This window comes from Numida meleagris, chromosome 17 (genome assembly GCF_002078875.1).
Source record: "Numida meleagris isolate 19003 breed g44 Domestic line chromosome 17, NumMel1.0, whole genome shotgun sequence".
In the NCBI taxonomy this organism is placed as follows: Eukaryota; Metazoa; Chordata; class Aves; order Galliformes; family Numididae; genus Numida; species Numida meleagris.
This window is the reverse complement of record NC_034425.1, coordinates 1-12,983: the sequence shown is the minus strand read 5'-3', so window position 1 is coordinate 12,983 and position 12,983 is coordinate 1. Positions and strand designations below refer to the sequence as shown.

General features: G+C 42.6%; 1 protein-coding gene across 1 annotated transcript in view; it reads left to right on the top strand.

Annotated features, from left to right (window-relative positions):
* Positions 1 to 12,980, top strand: part of LOC110407311 (myosin heavy chain, skeletal muscle, adult-like) — a gene marked incomplete at its 3' end in the record, with an annotated part of 16,399 nt that extends 3,419 nt beyond the window's left edge. Inside the window, exons 4-21 of the mRNA XM_021414863.1 lie at positions 1,769 to 1,796; positions 1,895 to 2,006; positions 2,092 to 2,184; positions 2,592 to 2,655; positions 2,741 to 2,839; positions 2,946 to 3,049; positions 3,139 to 3,277; positions 4,146 to 4,264; positions 4,364 to 4,513; positions 5,332 to 5,502; positions 6,148 to 6,454; positions 6,548 to 6,618; positions 10,332 to 10,419; positions 10,507 to 10,624; positions 10,952 to 11,075; positions 11,711 to 11,847; positions 11,950 to 12,205; positions 12,868 to 12,980. Of these exons, the coding sequence (XP_021270538.1) occupies positions 1,769 to 1,796; positions 1,895 to 2,006; positions 2,092 to 2,184; positions 2,592 to 2,655; positions 2,741 to 2,839; positions 2,946 to 3,049; positions 3,139 to 3,277; positions 4,146 to 4,264; positions 4,364 to 4,513; positions 5,332 to 5,502; positions 6,148 to 6,454; positions 6,548 to 6,618; positions 10,332 to 10,419; positions 10,507 to 10,624; positions 10,952 to 11,075; positions 11,711 to 11,847; positions 11,950 to 12,205; positions 12,868 to 12,980 (2,293 nt within the window). The remainder of the gene's footprint in view (positions 1 to 1,768; positions 1,797 to 1,894; positions 2,007 to 2,091; positions 2,185 to 2,591; positions 2,656 to 2,740; positions 2,840 to 2,945; positions 3,050 to 3,138; positions 3,278 to 4,145; positions 4,265 to 4,363; positions 4,514 to 5,331; positions 5,503 to 6,147; positions 6,455 to 6,547; positions 6,619 to 10,331; positions 10,420 to 10,506; positions 10,625 to 10,951; positions 11,076 to 11,710; positions 11,848 to 11,949; positions 12,206 to 12,867) is intronic.

Here is a 12,983-nt window from a genome sequence, read left to right as displayed (position 1 = left end):
AAAAAGGGACGAGGTCTTGTGATCTGCAAGTTTTTATACTGTGAGCTTTTATCTTTTCCCTCTGGCTGGAAAATGGTAACAGAGGAGCAAAGTGCCGTGGGGAATGTAGTAGTCCTTCTCTTCTGAGAACCAGGTATATCCACTACATGATGTTATGATGTGGAATACCAACAACCGAAAATCACAAAACCATGACAGTCTCTAAGGACTTCTTGCCAGGAGATCACATTGAACAGTTCCTTAAACAGCCTGAAGTCCACTCTCCCAAAGTTCAGGATCCTGACTCCACTCTTTGCCAGCCCCATGTTCCTTGAGATCATGAACTCAACTAGGGCATGATCACTGCAGCCCAGGCTGCCTCCAATCTTGATATCTTAATATTATTTGATAATCACTTAAAAATATATTGTAGCTTAAGTTCTTGGTATTTTATCTTCATAATCAAGACATAGATTAGACATTGATTAAAGAAAGAAAATGGTCTGATTTCAGGTGTTATTCTGATAATTACAACTTACTGAGAAATAACAGGAGTCAGAATCTCAGCAAAGTTGCACTATCCAGAAACAACAATAGAGATGTGCATTTGAAATTAGTTGTTAGCTAATACCTTTGTATCTCGGATTGGCTTCTTCTCAGGCAAGAAAGTTTCTTGACCAGAATGGACTAGTATCCTTGCACTGAAACTGCAGTTTTTCTGAAGAAAATAAAATCTTTGATGTTCATACATCGACAGTAGTTTCATAAGTACATAGACACAACTAAACATAATAATGCTGACTGTTAAATAAACTACTTGAATACTGAAGAAAAATAAGAAGATAATTTATGTTTCTTCTCCTTTCTACTTGCACTTTTTAGCACTGGAGCAGGTTCATGAAGGAAAAGTAGTTCAGCATTTTCTTTCACACATGGTTTCTTCATACTTCCTTCTCTTAGTGCCATTAAAAAGAGACTTACAAAGGCAGAAATGAACAAAGAATGAACAGAAAGAATCTGAAACAAAAGATAATCAAAACAATATAGGAACTTTCTTCTCCACTTTGGAAATGGTTAATACCTTTGAATTCACCGTTAAGAACAAAAAAAGAAGGAAAAAAGATTGTTTAAACATTTTCAACTTTGATTAAGTCTCTACAGTTTTAGAAACCGGGGTTATTGAGGAGAGAAACCATTAAAAAAAAAAGATTTTAGTAAGGGGGGGATGAGAATTCTTTTGATGCATACATTTATTATCTATAAGCTCTTGATATATACAGAGAGAACCCAATTAATCAGACTTCTATAATGGTATTTAGCTAAAGAGAAGTTGAAAGAAACTGATTGCAGATTCTTCCACTATTTGAAGACTCCCGGATGTATTAGTCTTTAGTTGTACTTCCTGGAACATTCAAAAGACGCGCAAGAAATGTATGATTAATCTCTGTAGATTCTACAGGGAGTTGCTTCATTTGAACATTTCATTCCAGTGTCAATAATATCGACAACTCCGAAGAACATAATTCTCCAGACTTTCCTAAATGTAAAATAATGCAAATTCTTCCAGCACTCTTCATGTCATTTTTAGATTGATAAAAGAAATAGGTCAAGAAGAGATATCCAGTTTCATTGCCCCAAGAGGGATTTTAAGTGAATAGCTCAGGAGGAAAAAAAACATTGTAGAAATCTAAAATTTGTCAACAGCAAGTATTTTTCTCCTTGAAGCTGTCTGTACATAATACTCTCCAAAACACCACTAACAGCATCTTTATTTCTGCCTCTTTCACAGACCGTGAGAATCAGTCTATTCTGATCACGTAAGTACCTTCCTTGCTGGAGTCCCTGCGGGGCTGCCCTCTGCCAGGGGACCTGCTGCCTGACCTCACGCTCTCTGCTTCTCTGTTTGGTACGACAGTGGAGAATCTGGTGCAGGGAAGACTGTGAACACGAAACGTGTCATCCAGTACTTTGCAACAATTGCAGCTAGTGGGGAGAAGAAGAAGGAGGAGCAGCCTGGCAAAATGCAGGTAAGCCAGGAAAAATAGACAGAACACTTGATCTATAATTGCCCTTGCAACTAAACAATATTAATGAATAATTATTGTTCTGTAGGGAACGCTTGAGGATCAAATCATCAGCGCCAACCCCCTGCTGGAGGCCTTTGGAAATGCCAAGACCGTGAGGAATGACAACTCCTCACGCTTTGTAAGTTGCAGCTTTGGACAAATACTTTCACAGAATCACAGCATGGTTGAGGTTGAGATTGCGCAGATTCTGTGCATTCTGTGCCAGTGCTCAGCCATCTGCACAGTGTGCACAGTAAAGATGGAACCTCTTGTATTCCAAGTGTGTTTGTTTTTTTTCTCCTACTGTGTTTTGCTCTGTCAGTAGGCAACCCTGGAAAAAGCCTGACTGACTGGTTTGCACCTTCCCTTGAGGCATTTCTAGCCATTGATAAGATGCCCCTGACATTTCTCTTTTCTAGACTGAATAAGACCAGTTCTCCCAACCTTTCCCCCACAGAAATGGTGTTTCAGTCCTTTAATCAACCTGTCTTGTACAGGGGCAGTGAAATACGTCCAGGCTGAAATTGTTCTTTTTCCCCTCAACAGGGTAAATTCATCAGAATCCATTTTGGGGCCACAGGCAAACTGGCTTCTGCTGACATTGAAACTTGTAAGTAACTCTTGACACGATCATATTCCTTCCCAAATTCCTACCTCTATGCTCTATCTCATGCTTTTTCTTCCCTCCTTGCTAGATCTGCTAGAGAAGTCCAGAGTCACCTTCCAGCTCCCGGCAGAAAGAAGCTACCACATTTTTTATCAGATCATGTCCAACAAGAAACCAGAGCTAATTGGTAGGGAGGATCATTATGTCTGTTTGGAGATGATCAGTGAGCAACTGTTTTCTCTACTGCTCAGCTGAAAAAACTAAGCCCATGTCCTTCCTATTTCTGCTTTCAGACATGCTTCTTATTACCACCAACCCATATGATTACCACTATGTGAGTCAAGGCGAGATCACTGTTCCCAGCATTGATGACCAAGAGGAGCTTATGGCTACAGATGTGAGTGACACAGCACAAAGATACCTACATTATATGCCTTCCAGGGTGGCTTGCTAAAGACATATTTTACTTGACTATTTCCACTGCAGAGTGCCATTGACATCCTGGGCTTCACTGCTGATGAAAAGACCGCCATCTACAAGCTGACAGGAGCTGTCATGCACTATGGGAATTTGAAGTTCAAGCAGAAACAACGAGAGGAGCAGGCAGAGCCGGATGGCACAGAAGGTATCAGCCAATTCAGCTAGTAAAAATGAGGAAAAGCATCTTTGTTCATTGTCTGTCTAACTGCATCCCTGATCACAAGAAACGCCCTTCTTTTATCCAGTGGATACTTCTCAGAAACACACAGTCTGACAGTCGGAACTTTAACAAAGCGTCTCTCAGTAAAACCTTCAACCATCATAACTGATTTTTTTTTTGCAAAATATGCCCTGCATTTCTTGCTAAGCAGAAATTCTGTTTCCACAGAACAAGAGTGGGCTGCAAACATGCCTCATATGATATCATAGGGTTGAGGAGTGGTTCTGGGAGCTTCCAGATTCAAGTTTTTCCTATTCATACCATACCTGTTCTTGCTTTCAGAACAGGCAAGCACTAGCTTCCATAATCTTCATTCCTTTCCAGAACTTATCACAGAATCATAAAGGTTGGAAGGGACCTCTGGAGATCATCTAGTCCGACCCCCTGCTAAAGCCTGTTCCCTACAGTAGGTTACACAAAATAGTGTCCAGGAGAGTTTTGAATATCTCCAGAGAAATAGACTCCACCACCACTCTGGGCAGCCTGTTTCAGTGCTCTGTAATCCTCAAAGTAAAGTCTTTTTTCATGTTAGTATGGAAATTCCTATGTTCCAATTTTGTCTGTTGCCCCTTGTTCTGTTGCTGGGCACCACCACTTGACTCCCGCTCAGTAGATATTTATAAGCATTGATAAGATCTCCTCTCAGTCTTCTCTTTTCCAGTCTGAATCAGTCAGAGCAGACCAATACCTTCCCATTTCTAAAAAATTAAGAGCAGATTTGCTCACACAGACCAAATTCTAGCCATTGCCCAATGGTAAATGCTCCCCTCTCTCCTGCTTTCTCCCTCTGTAGTGGCTGATAAGGCTGCCTACCTCATGGGCCTGAACTCAGCTGAATTGCTCAAAGCCCTGTGTTATCCTCGAGTGAAGGTTGGGAATGAATTCGTGACCAAAGGTCAAACTGTGTCACAGGTATAATCTTAAGTATGAAACTACATGAGCTGAAAAAAGTATGTGAGCATTCTTCTTCTGCAATAGAAGGTAACCCCAGTCCTTCCATCTCTGTTCTAGGTGCACAATTCAGTAGGTGCTCTGGCAAAGGCTGTCTATGAGAAGATGTTCTTGTGGATGGTTATTCGTATCAACCAACAGCTGGATACCAAGCAGCCCAGGCAGTACTTCATTGGTGTCCTGGACATTGCTGGCTTTGAGATCTTTGATGTAAGGAACAAAAGCTTGGCATCATAGTTACGAGAGGGGCAGAAGGAGGTCATGAGAACTCAGAAACACATTTCTTTTTAAGAAGATTCTGAAGTGTATGCTTCTCATCTGCTGTTTTTTGAGATAACCATCCCTCTTCTCTGTCACAGTAGAATGCTTCTGTGACTTTATGTGCATACACTTTGACTCTAATATTGTCAACAGGTAGAAAAAAACACTGCCTTTTGACAGATGAACTTAGACACCCTTGTCTGGGAAAAGATCTTAGATTTTTCAGTCAGAGACAGATCTATGATTAGGACTCACGTAGATATGGACCAAGGGTGTGAACAGTCTTGGAAGAGCCAAGGAAAGGGAAATGCTCTGGGAAAACATAGAGCATGTTTCCTGTGTTGTGAATGCAGTGGTAATACTAGGACTTCTGTGTCAAATAAAAGAAAACCCTAGATTCTTTATTTGAGGACAGAGAAATTCTGGTGTAGGATACTGAGGAATCTTTCATTCTCCCAGAAGACAGAAAGCTGAGACACCTCCGTGGTACAGCAACTGAGGTTCCCGAAGGATCTGCTTTTGACTAGCACAGTAAAAAATAAATTTTACTTGTAGATTGATTTCAAAAATAGTCATAATAAAGTACTGCAAGGACAGTAATTTTTTTTACAGTAGGAATCCTGCCAAGGAATTAGATGTCATTACTGTATTGTCAGGTTTTATGGTTCAGTTGGGGAATTCCAAACAGAATCAGAAGAATACTAACACAACCCTGTGGTCATTGCTGCCTCTTTGAGAACCTGTGCACCTCTCCTTCCTTTCAACAGTTCAACAGCTTTGAGCAGCTGTGCATCAACTTCACCAATGAGAAACTGCAACAGTTCTTCAACCACCACATGTTCGTGTTGGAACAGGAGGAGTACAAGAAGGAAGGCATTGAATGGGAATTCATTGACTTTGGGATGGACCTGGCTGCTTGCATTGAACTCATTGAAAAGGTACTTTTTCCATTCAAGAGTATGACGTATTGTGGAATTTTGTGATGTTTTTCAAACAGATTCAGCTGGGAAAGAACTCGCAGGTGGACAGTCAGTTTCAGTGAAACAAAGCATTTTGCACTGAAATTAATATTTTAGTCCGTGGCTGAGGAATTAGTAAGGCTAAATGCAAATCTGTGTCACCAATCTTGCATCACCATGTCTTCAAGCATGAAAAAGGTAGCCTGGACTCCTACCAACAGAGTTCTTTAAAACATAACTGGAGTCATTTTACTTTTTCCTCTGAAGATTCAAATCAAAGCTCCACACACAGTGTCTGGGAAATAAATATGCCATAACCCAATTTTCCAAGACAATGGGCATCTTGTAGCTATTTTCCCAATCATATTTCTGTCCACCACTTCTCCCTCTGGTTCTACTGCCAATTATAACCTGAAGTGGTGAGACATTCTTACCAGTTTAGTGAAGACAGACTGCTGAAAGGTAAGGGAAGGCAAATAATCTCCCTGGCTGAGAACTCCCGACAAACATAGCCTCTCATCCAGGTGGAGATGCTACCAACAGTACAAAGGTACCTCTGAATCACATAGCACATGCCTCACACTAAGGTGATCTTTCTCTGTTACTTCCTGTGCTATCTGCCAGCCTATGGGCATCTTCTCCATCCTGGAAGAGGAGTGCATGTTCCCCAAGGCAACTGACACCTCTTTCAAGAACAAGCTCTATGACCAGCATCTGGGCAAGTCCAACAACTTCCAGAAGCCCAAGCCTGCCAAAGGCAAGGCTGAGGCCCACTTCTCCCTTGTGCACTACGCTGGCACAGTGGACTACAACATCTCTGGCTGGCTTGAGAAGAACAAGGACCCCCTGAATGAAACTGTCATTGGGCTGTACCAGAAATCATCTGTGAAGACACTGGCCTTACTGTTTGCCACCTATGGTGGAGAAGCTGGTAAGCTTTCCACAATCCATTTTTTCATATGCTTACACTGCTTAAAGGCAGTGATAAAGATTTATGATCTTTTTAATTTTTTTCAATTTTCAGAGGGTGGTGGTGGCAAAAAGGGTGGCAAGAAGAAGGGTTCTTCTTTCCAGACAGTCTCAGCTCTTTTCCGTGTAAGTACCAAATTTACTCTTTTCAAAGAAGGACAGCAAACTCATTCTGGATCTGAAATGTGTGTTTCAGTTTTGGACATTAGTCTTATCATCCTTGCAAAATCAGAAAGAGGCCCTACAAATACCATGAAAGCTGTACCTCAATATGTGTCTGGTCTTTTTATTGCAGGAGATAGAATGACATGGTTCAGTCTCCCGAAACAACCTAGGCAATTGCCTTATTCCTTTTTTCATGAAATTCCTCATGGAATTTTCCTAACAAATTATTTTTTCTCTAACTATAGTTTTCTCAAACTAACTATTGATATTGCATCCTTGGCTGACTTATTGCAACTGTCTGCCTCAGTTTTGCTCTTACCTTTTCTGTTCTGTTTTCAACAGAAATTACAAAAGGGTAAAGTTCACGTACTAAGATTGGGAATGAATAATCATAGAATCGTAGAATCACCAAGGTTTAAAAAAACCTCCAAGATCATCCAGTCCAACCATCCATCTACCACCAATATTTCCCCACTAAACCATGTCCCTTAGTAAAACATCTAAATGTTTCTTGAACACCTCCAGGGATGGTGACTCCACCACCTTCCTGGGCAGCTTGTTCGAGCATCTAACGACTCTTTTGGAGAAGAGATTTTTCCTAATGTCCAACCTGAACCTCCGCTGGTGCAACGTGAGGCCGTTGCATCTTATACTATCACTAATTACACAGGAGAAGGAGTTGACCCCCACCTCACCACAACCTCACTTCCAGTAGTTGTAGAGAGCAATAAGAACTCCCCTGAGCCTGCTCTTCTCCAGATTAAACAATCCCAGTTCCCTCAGCCACTCCTCGTAAGACTTGTGCTCCAGACCCCTTACGGCTCCGTTGCCTTTCTCTGGACACGCTCCAGGGCCACAATGTCTTTCTTGTAGTGAGGGGCCCGAAACTGAAAACAGTATTCAAGGCGCAGCCTCACCAGTGCTGAGTACAGGGGAAGATCACCTCTGTCTCCCGGTGGCTACACTATTTCTGATACAAGCCAGGATGCCATTGGCCCTCTTGGCCACCTGGACACACTGCTGGCTCATCTTCAGCTGAGCGTCAACCAATACCCTTAGGTCTTTTTCTTCCACACAGTCTCCTAGCCACTCTGCCTCAGGCCTGTAGCATTGCCTGGGGTTGTTGTGGCCAAAGTGCAGGACCCGGCACTTGGTCTTGTTGAACCTCATCCCACTGGCCTCAGCTCAGCAATTCAGACTGTCCAGATCCCACTGTAGGGCCTTGCTACCCCCAGGCAGATCGACACTTCCTCCCAACTTGGTGTCATCTGCAAACTTACTGAGGTGCTCTCAATGCCCTCATCCAGGTAATCAATAAAGATATTTAGAAGTACAGGCCCCAGTACTGACCTCTGAGGACCACCACTCGCGACCAGTCGGTAGCTGGATTTAACTCCATTCACCACCACTCTCTGGGCCCAGCCATCCAGCCAGTTCTTTACCCAGAAAAGAGTGCACCTGTCCAAGCCACAGGCTGCCAGCTTCTGCAGGAGAGACAGTGTCAAGGGCTTGGCTGAAGTCTAGGCAGACTACATCAACAGACTTTCCTTCATTCATCAGACTGGTCACCCGGTCATAGAAGGAGATCAGGTTGGTCAAGCAGGACCTGACTTTCATGAACCCATGCTGGCTGGGCCCAATCCCCTGGTTGTCCTGCACATGCTGCGTGATCTCACTGAAGATTATCTGCATCTAAATGAATGGGCCAAACTTCCTCAGTATCTGTGCAGACATCAGAGATATTTCCCACACCTATTTTAATATTGATGATGATTTTCAATGCTGATACGCCATAGAATAAAAGATAACAGATCTAGCATTAAAAAAAAAAAAAACAACCTTAAGATTGTAGTACTCTATGGCAATGTTTCAATTTCAGTGGGGAAAGTGAATTTTAAATTGTCCTCAAGTCAATGCATTTTGTGATCAGTTTTCAGTTATGTTTTCAGTTTGGCTGAGGATGAGATATTGAGGGATACTGAGCTACTGCTAGCACAGTTCATTTATTCGAGCCCTACAAAGATTCACTTCCAAATTGAAAAAAAAAACTTTAGGGGTCTGGATCAGGACTGGTACTGTTTATAACTTTACTGATAACATAGACAATGGGATTGAGTGCACTCTTAACAAGCCTGCAGATGACACCAAACTGACTGGTACAACTGACACAGTAGAAAGAAGAGATACCATTCAAAGGGACCTGGACAGGTTTGGTAAGTGGTGCCAAGTGAACCTCATGAAATTCAATAACGCCAAGTGCAAGGTCCTGTGCCTGTGTCAAGATAATCCCAAGCATGAATACAGGTTGGGTGATGAGTGGATTGAGAGCAGCACTACAGAGGAGGATTTGAGGTTAGAGGTGGATGAAAAATTGGGCATGAGCCAGAAGCGCCCATTTTCAACCCAGAAAGCCAATCACAGCATGGACTGCATCAAAAGAGACGTGGCCAGCAGGCTGCTGCTGATGATTGTCCCTCTCTACTCCACCATTGTGAGAAACCTTTTGCAGTGCTGCATCCAGGTCTGGGGACTCTAACACAAGAAGATCATGGAACTGTTAGAGTGGATCCAGAGGAGGGCCACAGAAAGGCTCAGCGGCCTGAAACAACACCTGTAACTAGTGACAGGACAAGGGGGAATGGCCTCAAGTTGCGCCAGAGAAGATTGAGGCTGGACGTTAGGAAATACCACTTTTCCAAAAGAGTAGTCAGGTGCTGGAATGGGCTGCCCAGGGAGGTGGTTGAGTCACCGTCCCTGGAGGTGTTCAAGAAACATTTAGAAGTTGTGTTGAGAGACATGGATTAGTGGGGTTATATTGGTGGTAGGTGGATGGTTGCACTGGATGATCTTGTAGGTCTTTTCTAACCTTGCTAGTTCTATGATTCTATGATTCTATGATCTGTTCTAGAAAGAAAGGCCAAGAGAGGTAGGTCTGTTGAGCCTTGAGAAGAGAAGGCTCCAGGGAGACTTTACTACAGCTTTTCAATACTGAAAGCTTATAAATCAGCTGGAGAGAGACCTACACAGGCATGCTGTAGACAAGAGATAATGGTTTTAAACTAAAAGAAGGTATATTTATATTACGTATTAGGAAGAAATTCTTTATTATGGGTACGGAGGCACTGGAACAGGTTGCCCAGAGAAGATGTTGATGCCCTATCCCTGGAAATTTTCAAGACCAGGTTGCATGGAACTTTGGGAAACCTGTTCTTGTGAGAGATGTCCCTGCCCAAAGCAGGAGGTTAGAACCAGGTAGCCTTTAATGTCTTTTCCCATGCAAAACCATTCTGTGTTTCTATTCTGTGAAATCTACTACCAAATCAGATTGTAGTCAGGCTTAGCCAACAGTCCAGATCATCAGTATCTACAGCTTAAAATGCCCAATATAGCTGGTATATACTAAAAGATATACCAGCTGGGAGAAAGCTGTAATATGGTAGCTCTGTATTAGTATTCTATTTGTATGAAGAGATTATGAAAAAGTAATACCAATCATTATTCAGTGAAGGAATTTCAAAATCAACAAAGCCAGGTGTCTGCAGTTTCCGAGTTTTCCTCTGGGAGCTCTGCAATATGTTGTAGGGAAGATAAGTCTGTATCCTGAAACATACAGTTTGATAAATCCACTAATAAGTGGATTACAGTTAATAATAATTAATCTCATACATTCACAGGAGAATTTAAACAAGTTGATGGCTAACTTGAGAAGCACTCACCCCCATTTTGTACGCTGCATCATCCCAAATGAAACAAAAACACCTGGTAAGGAGATACAGTGGGTAAAATTTGAACTGCAGAAGCTCTTGAGTGTCAAACAGTGGGGTAGTTATTAATTGTGGTGTTTGTTAGGTGCCATGGAACATGAGCTGGTGCTGCACCAGCTGCGATGCAATGGTGTGCTAGAAGGCATCAGGATTTGCAGGAAAGGATTCCCCAGCAGAGTCCTTTATGCTGACTTCAAACAGAGGTAAGAGTGGTACCACTTGCTGTCCATTCACACCAAGGTGAATAGCCTAAGCATTGTTATGCACTTGAAACATACACTTTACATTGGTACTGGGCAGTAATACATAGATGTTTCACTATCAGCTCATGATGATATGACATTGTCGTGGATTAGAATTATTTTGGATTCTGAACTAACAGTAAAAATATTCTCCGTATCCCATTCTCAAAGGCTGAATTGTCTTCAGGCATTAGAAATGCAATGAGACAGCCTGAGAAGGCTGTGGGGTTCAACTGTATTGGTGGTTTCAGTAATGGGTATTTCTTCATATTCTGTTTTCTCCTACAGATACAGAGTACTTAATGCGAGTGCTATCCCAGAGGGACAATTCATGGATAGCAAGAAGGCTTCTGAGAAGCTCCTTGGGTCCATTGATGTGGACCACACCCAGTACAGATTTGGTCACACCAAGGTATGAACAAGTCCTGTGTTCAAAGAGGGAGCAATAACGGCTGGTTGTTCCCTGAGGGACAGGGAGTACAGTGCAGCGTAGTAACAGAGCTGGCAGCTCAGGGGCCTCAGCCAAAAAAGATCCAAGCCCACAGTACTTTGGCAAGGCAAGTGAGGAAGACCAAAGGAGGACAGATTCAACTAAGAGTCCAAATCATATAGTAGGCTTGTGACAATAAGAAAGGTGTAAGGTGAAGCCAGAAAGTCTTGGTTTTAGGGATTGGTTGTGGCCTGGTCTAGGTAGGATACCAAGGGTCAGGCACTACTCAGTAATTTCCTTATCTATGAAAAAGATCTAACATCAAGTCAGGAAGTAAGCCTGAAGCTCATAGTTCACTGTGATCCATGGCCAGGCAGAGGCATGGTTGAGGTGGTGGCTGAGTGGGAAACCAAAATTGTAACAAGATGGTTCAGGCTGGGACGGAAGCTCTAGGGCAAAGCTATCAAGAAGTTCCTAGGCACAGTGGAAAAAGGATATGAGAAGCCAAGGTGAGGCTGGTCATGACCATTAATGCCTCCTTCTGAAAGCTGAAGGCCTGTTGTGTCTCCGTTCTGGCTTACCTGACAGTTATGTGCTGCAACATTTTATTTTTCAAGGTGTTCTTCAAAGCTGGGCTGCTGGGACTCCTGGAGGAGATGAGAGATGATAAGCTGGCTGAAATCATCACTCGCACACAAGCCAGATGCAGGGGCTTCCTGATGAGAGTGGAGTACCGCAGAATGGTGGAAAGGAGGTAAATATTATGCATATTTAGTTTATTCTCATGGTGCTTCGTGAATTGAGTTTAAATTTTTCACACTCAAGGTATGTAATAACTGTATGAATTTTATTTCAGGGAGTCCATCTTCTGCATCCAGTACAATGTTCGTTCATTCATGAATGTGAAGCACTGGCCTTGGATGAAGCTGTTCTTCAAGATCAAGCCCCTGCTGAAGAGCGCAGAGTCTGAGAAAGAAATGGCCAACATGAAGGAAGAGTTTGAGAAGACCAAGGAAGAGCTGGCAAAATCTGAGGCAAAGAGAAAGGAGCTGGAGGAGAAAATGGTGGTCCTATTGCAGGAGAAAAATGATCTCCAGCTCCAAGTGCAGGCGGTGAATATCATTGCTTATTTGTCCCTCAGAAAAAGTGTTATACAGGCAGACTGCATATTTCCTCCAAGCAGAGACTTGTAGGGAGATAACTAATTTACAGCAGGAAAAGAAGTCACACACTCAAAGTTACTGGAATGTTGTGTAGGCGGACAGTGGCAGGGGAGTCCCCCAGCAGCCAGTGAAGAAACCGTGGTTGGAATTGCCAAACCTTTGGCAATTCCAAATCAGACTTGACAGCCCTTCTGTCCTAAGGAGAGAGACTTGTAGCACTAGTCAATTGTAATAAGCAGCAGACAGATCTGTCTGAACTGGATAGGAAGCAACTCCATCTCTTCAGCCTTCAAAGCAGTGCACTCATGCAATGGAGTAAAAGCAACCGTGAGAAGGACCCACTTTTCCTAATCACAAATATGCCATAGTGCCTAGATTGCAAGATATTTGACAATCAGATATCAATCACGAGTCAGTTTCTTCACTCCAAAAAACCCACCAACTTCTCTAGTTCATTATTCTCAAAAATGGAAAAGCCTGATTTCCCAAATATTACCAAAAACAAACAAACAAAAAACAGAAACAATTGAATATTGTGTCTGTGAGAGAAAAAGACAACAAAACAGAACTTCAAAACATTATAACACACAAAAATCTGTGTCTCCCCATAGGAAGCAGATAGCTTGGCTGATGCCGAGGAAAGATGTGACCAGCTCATCAAAACCAAAATCCAGCTGGAAGCCAAAATTAAGGAGGTGACTGAACGTGCTGAGGATGAAGAGGAAAT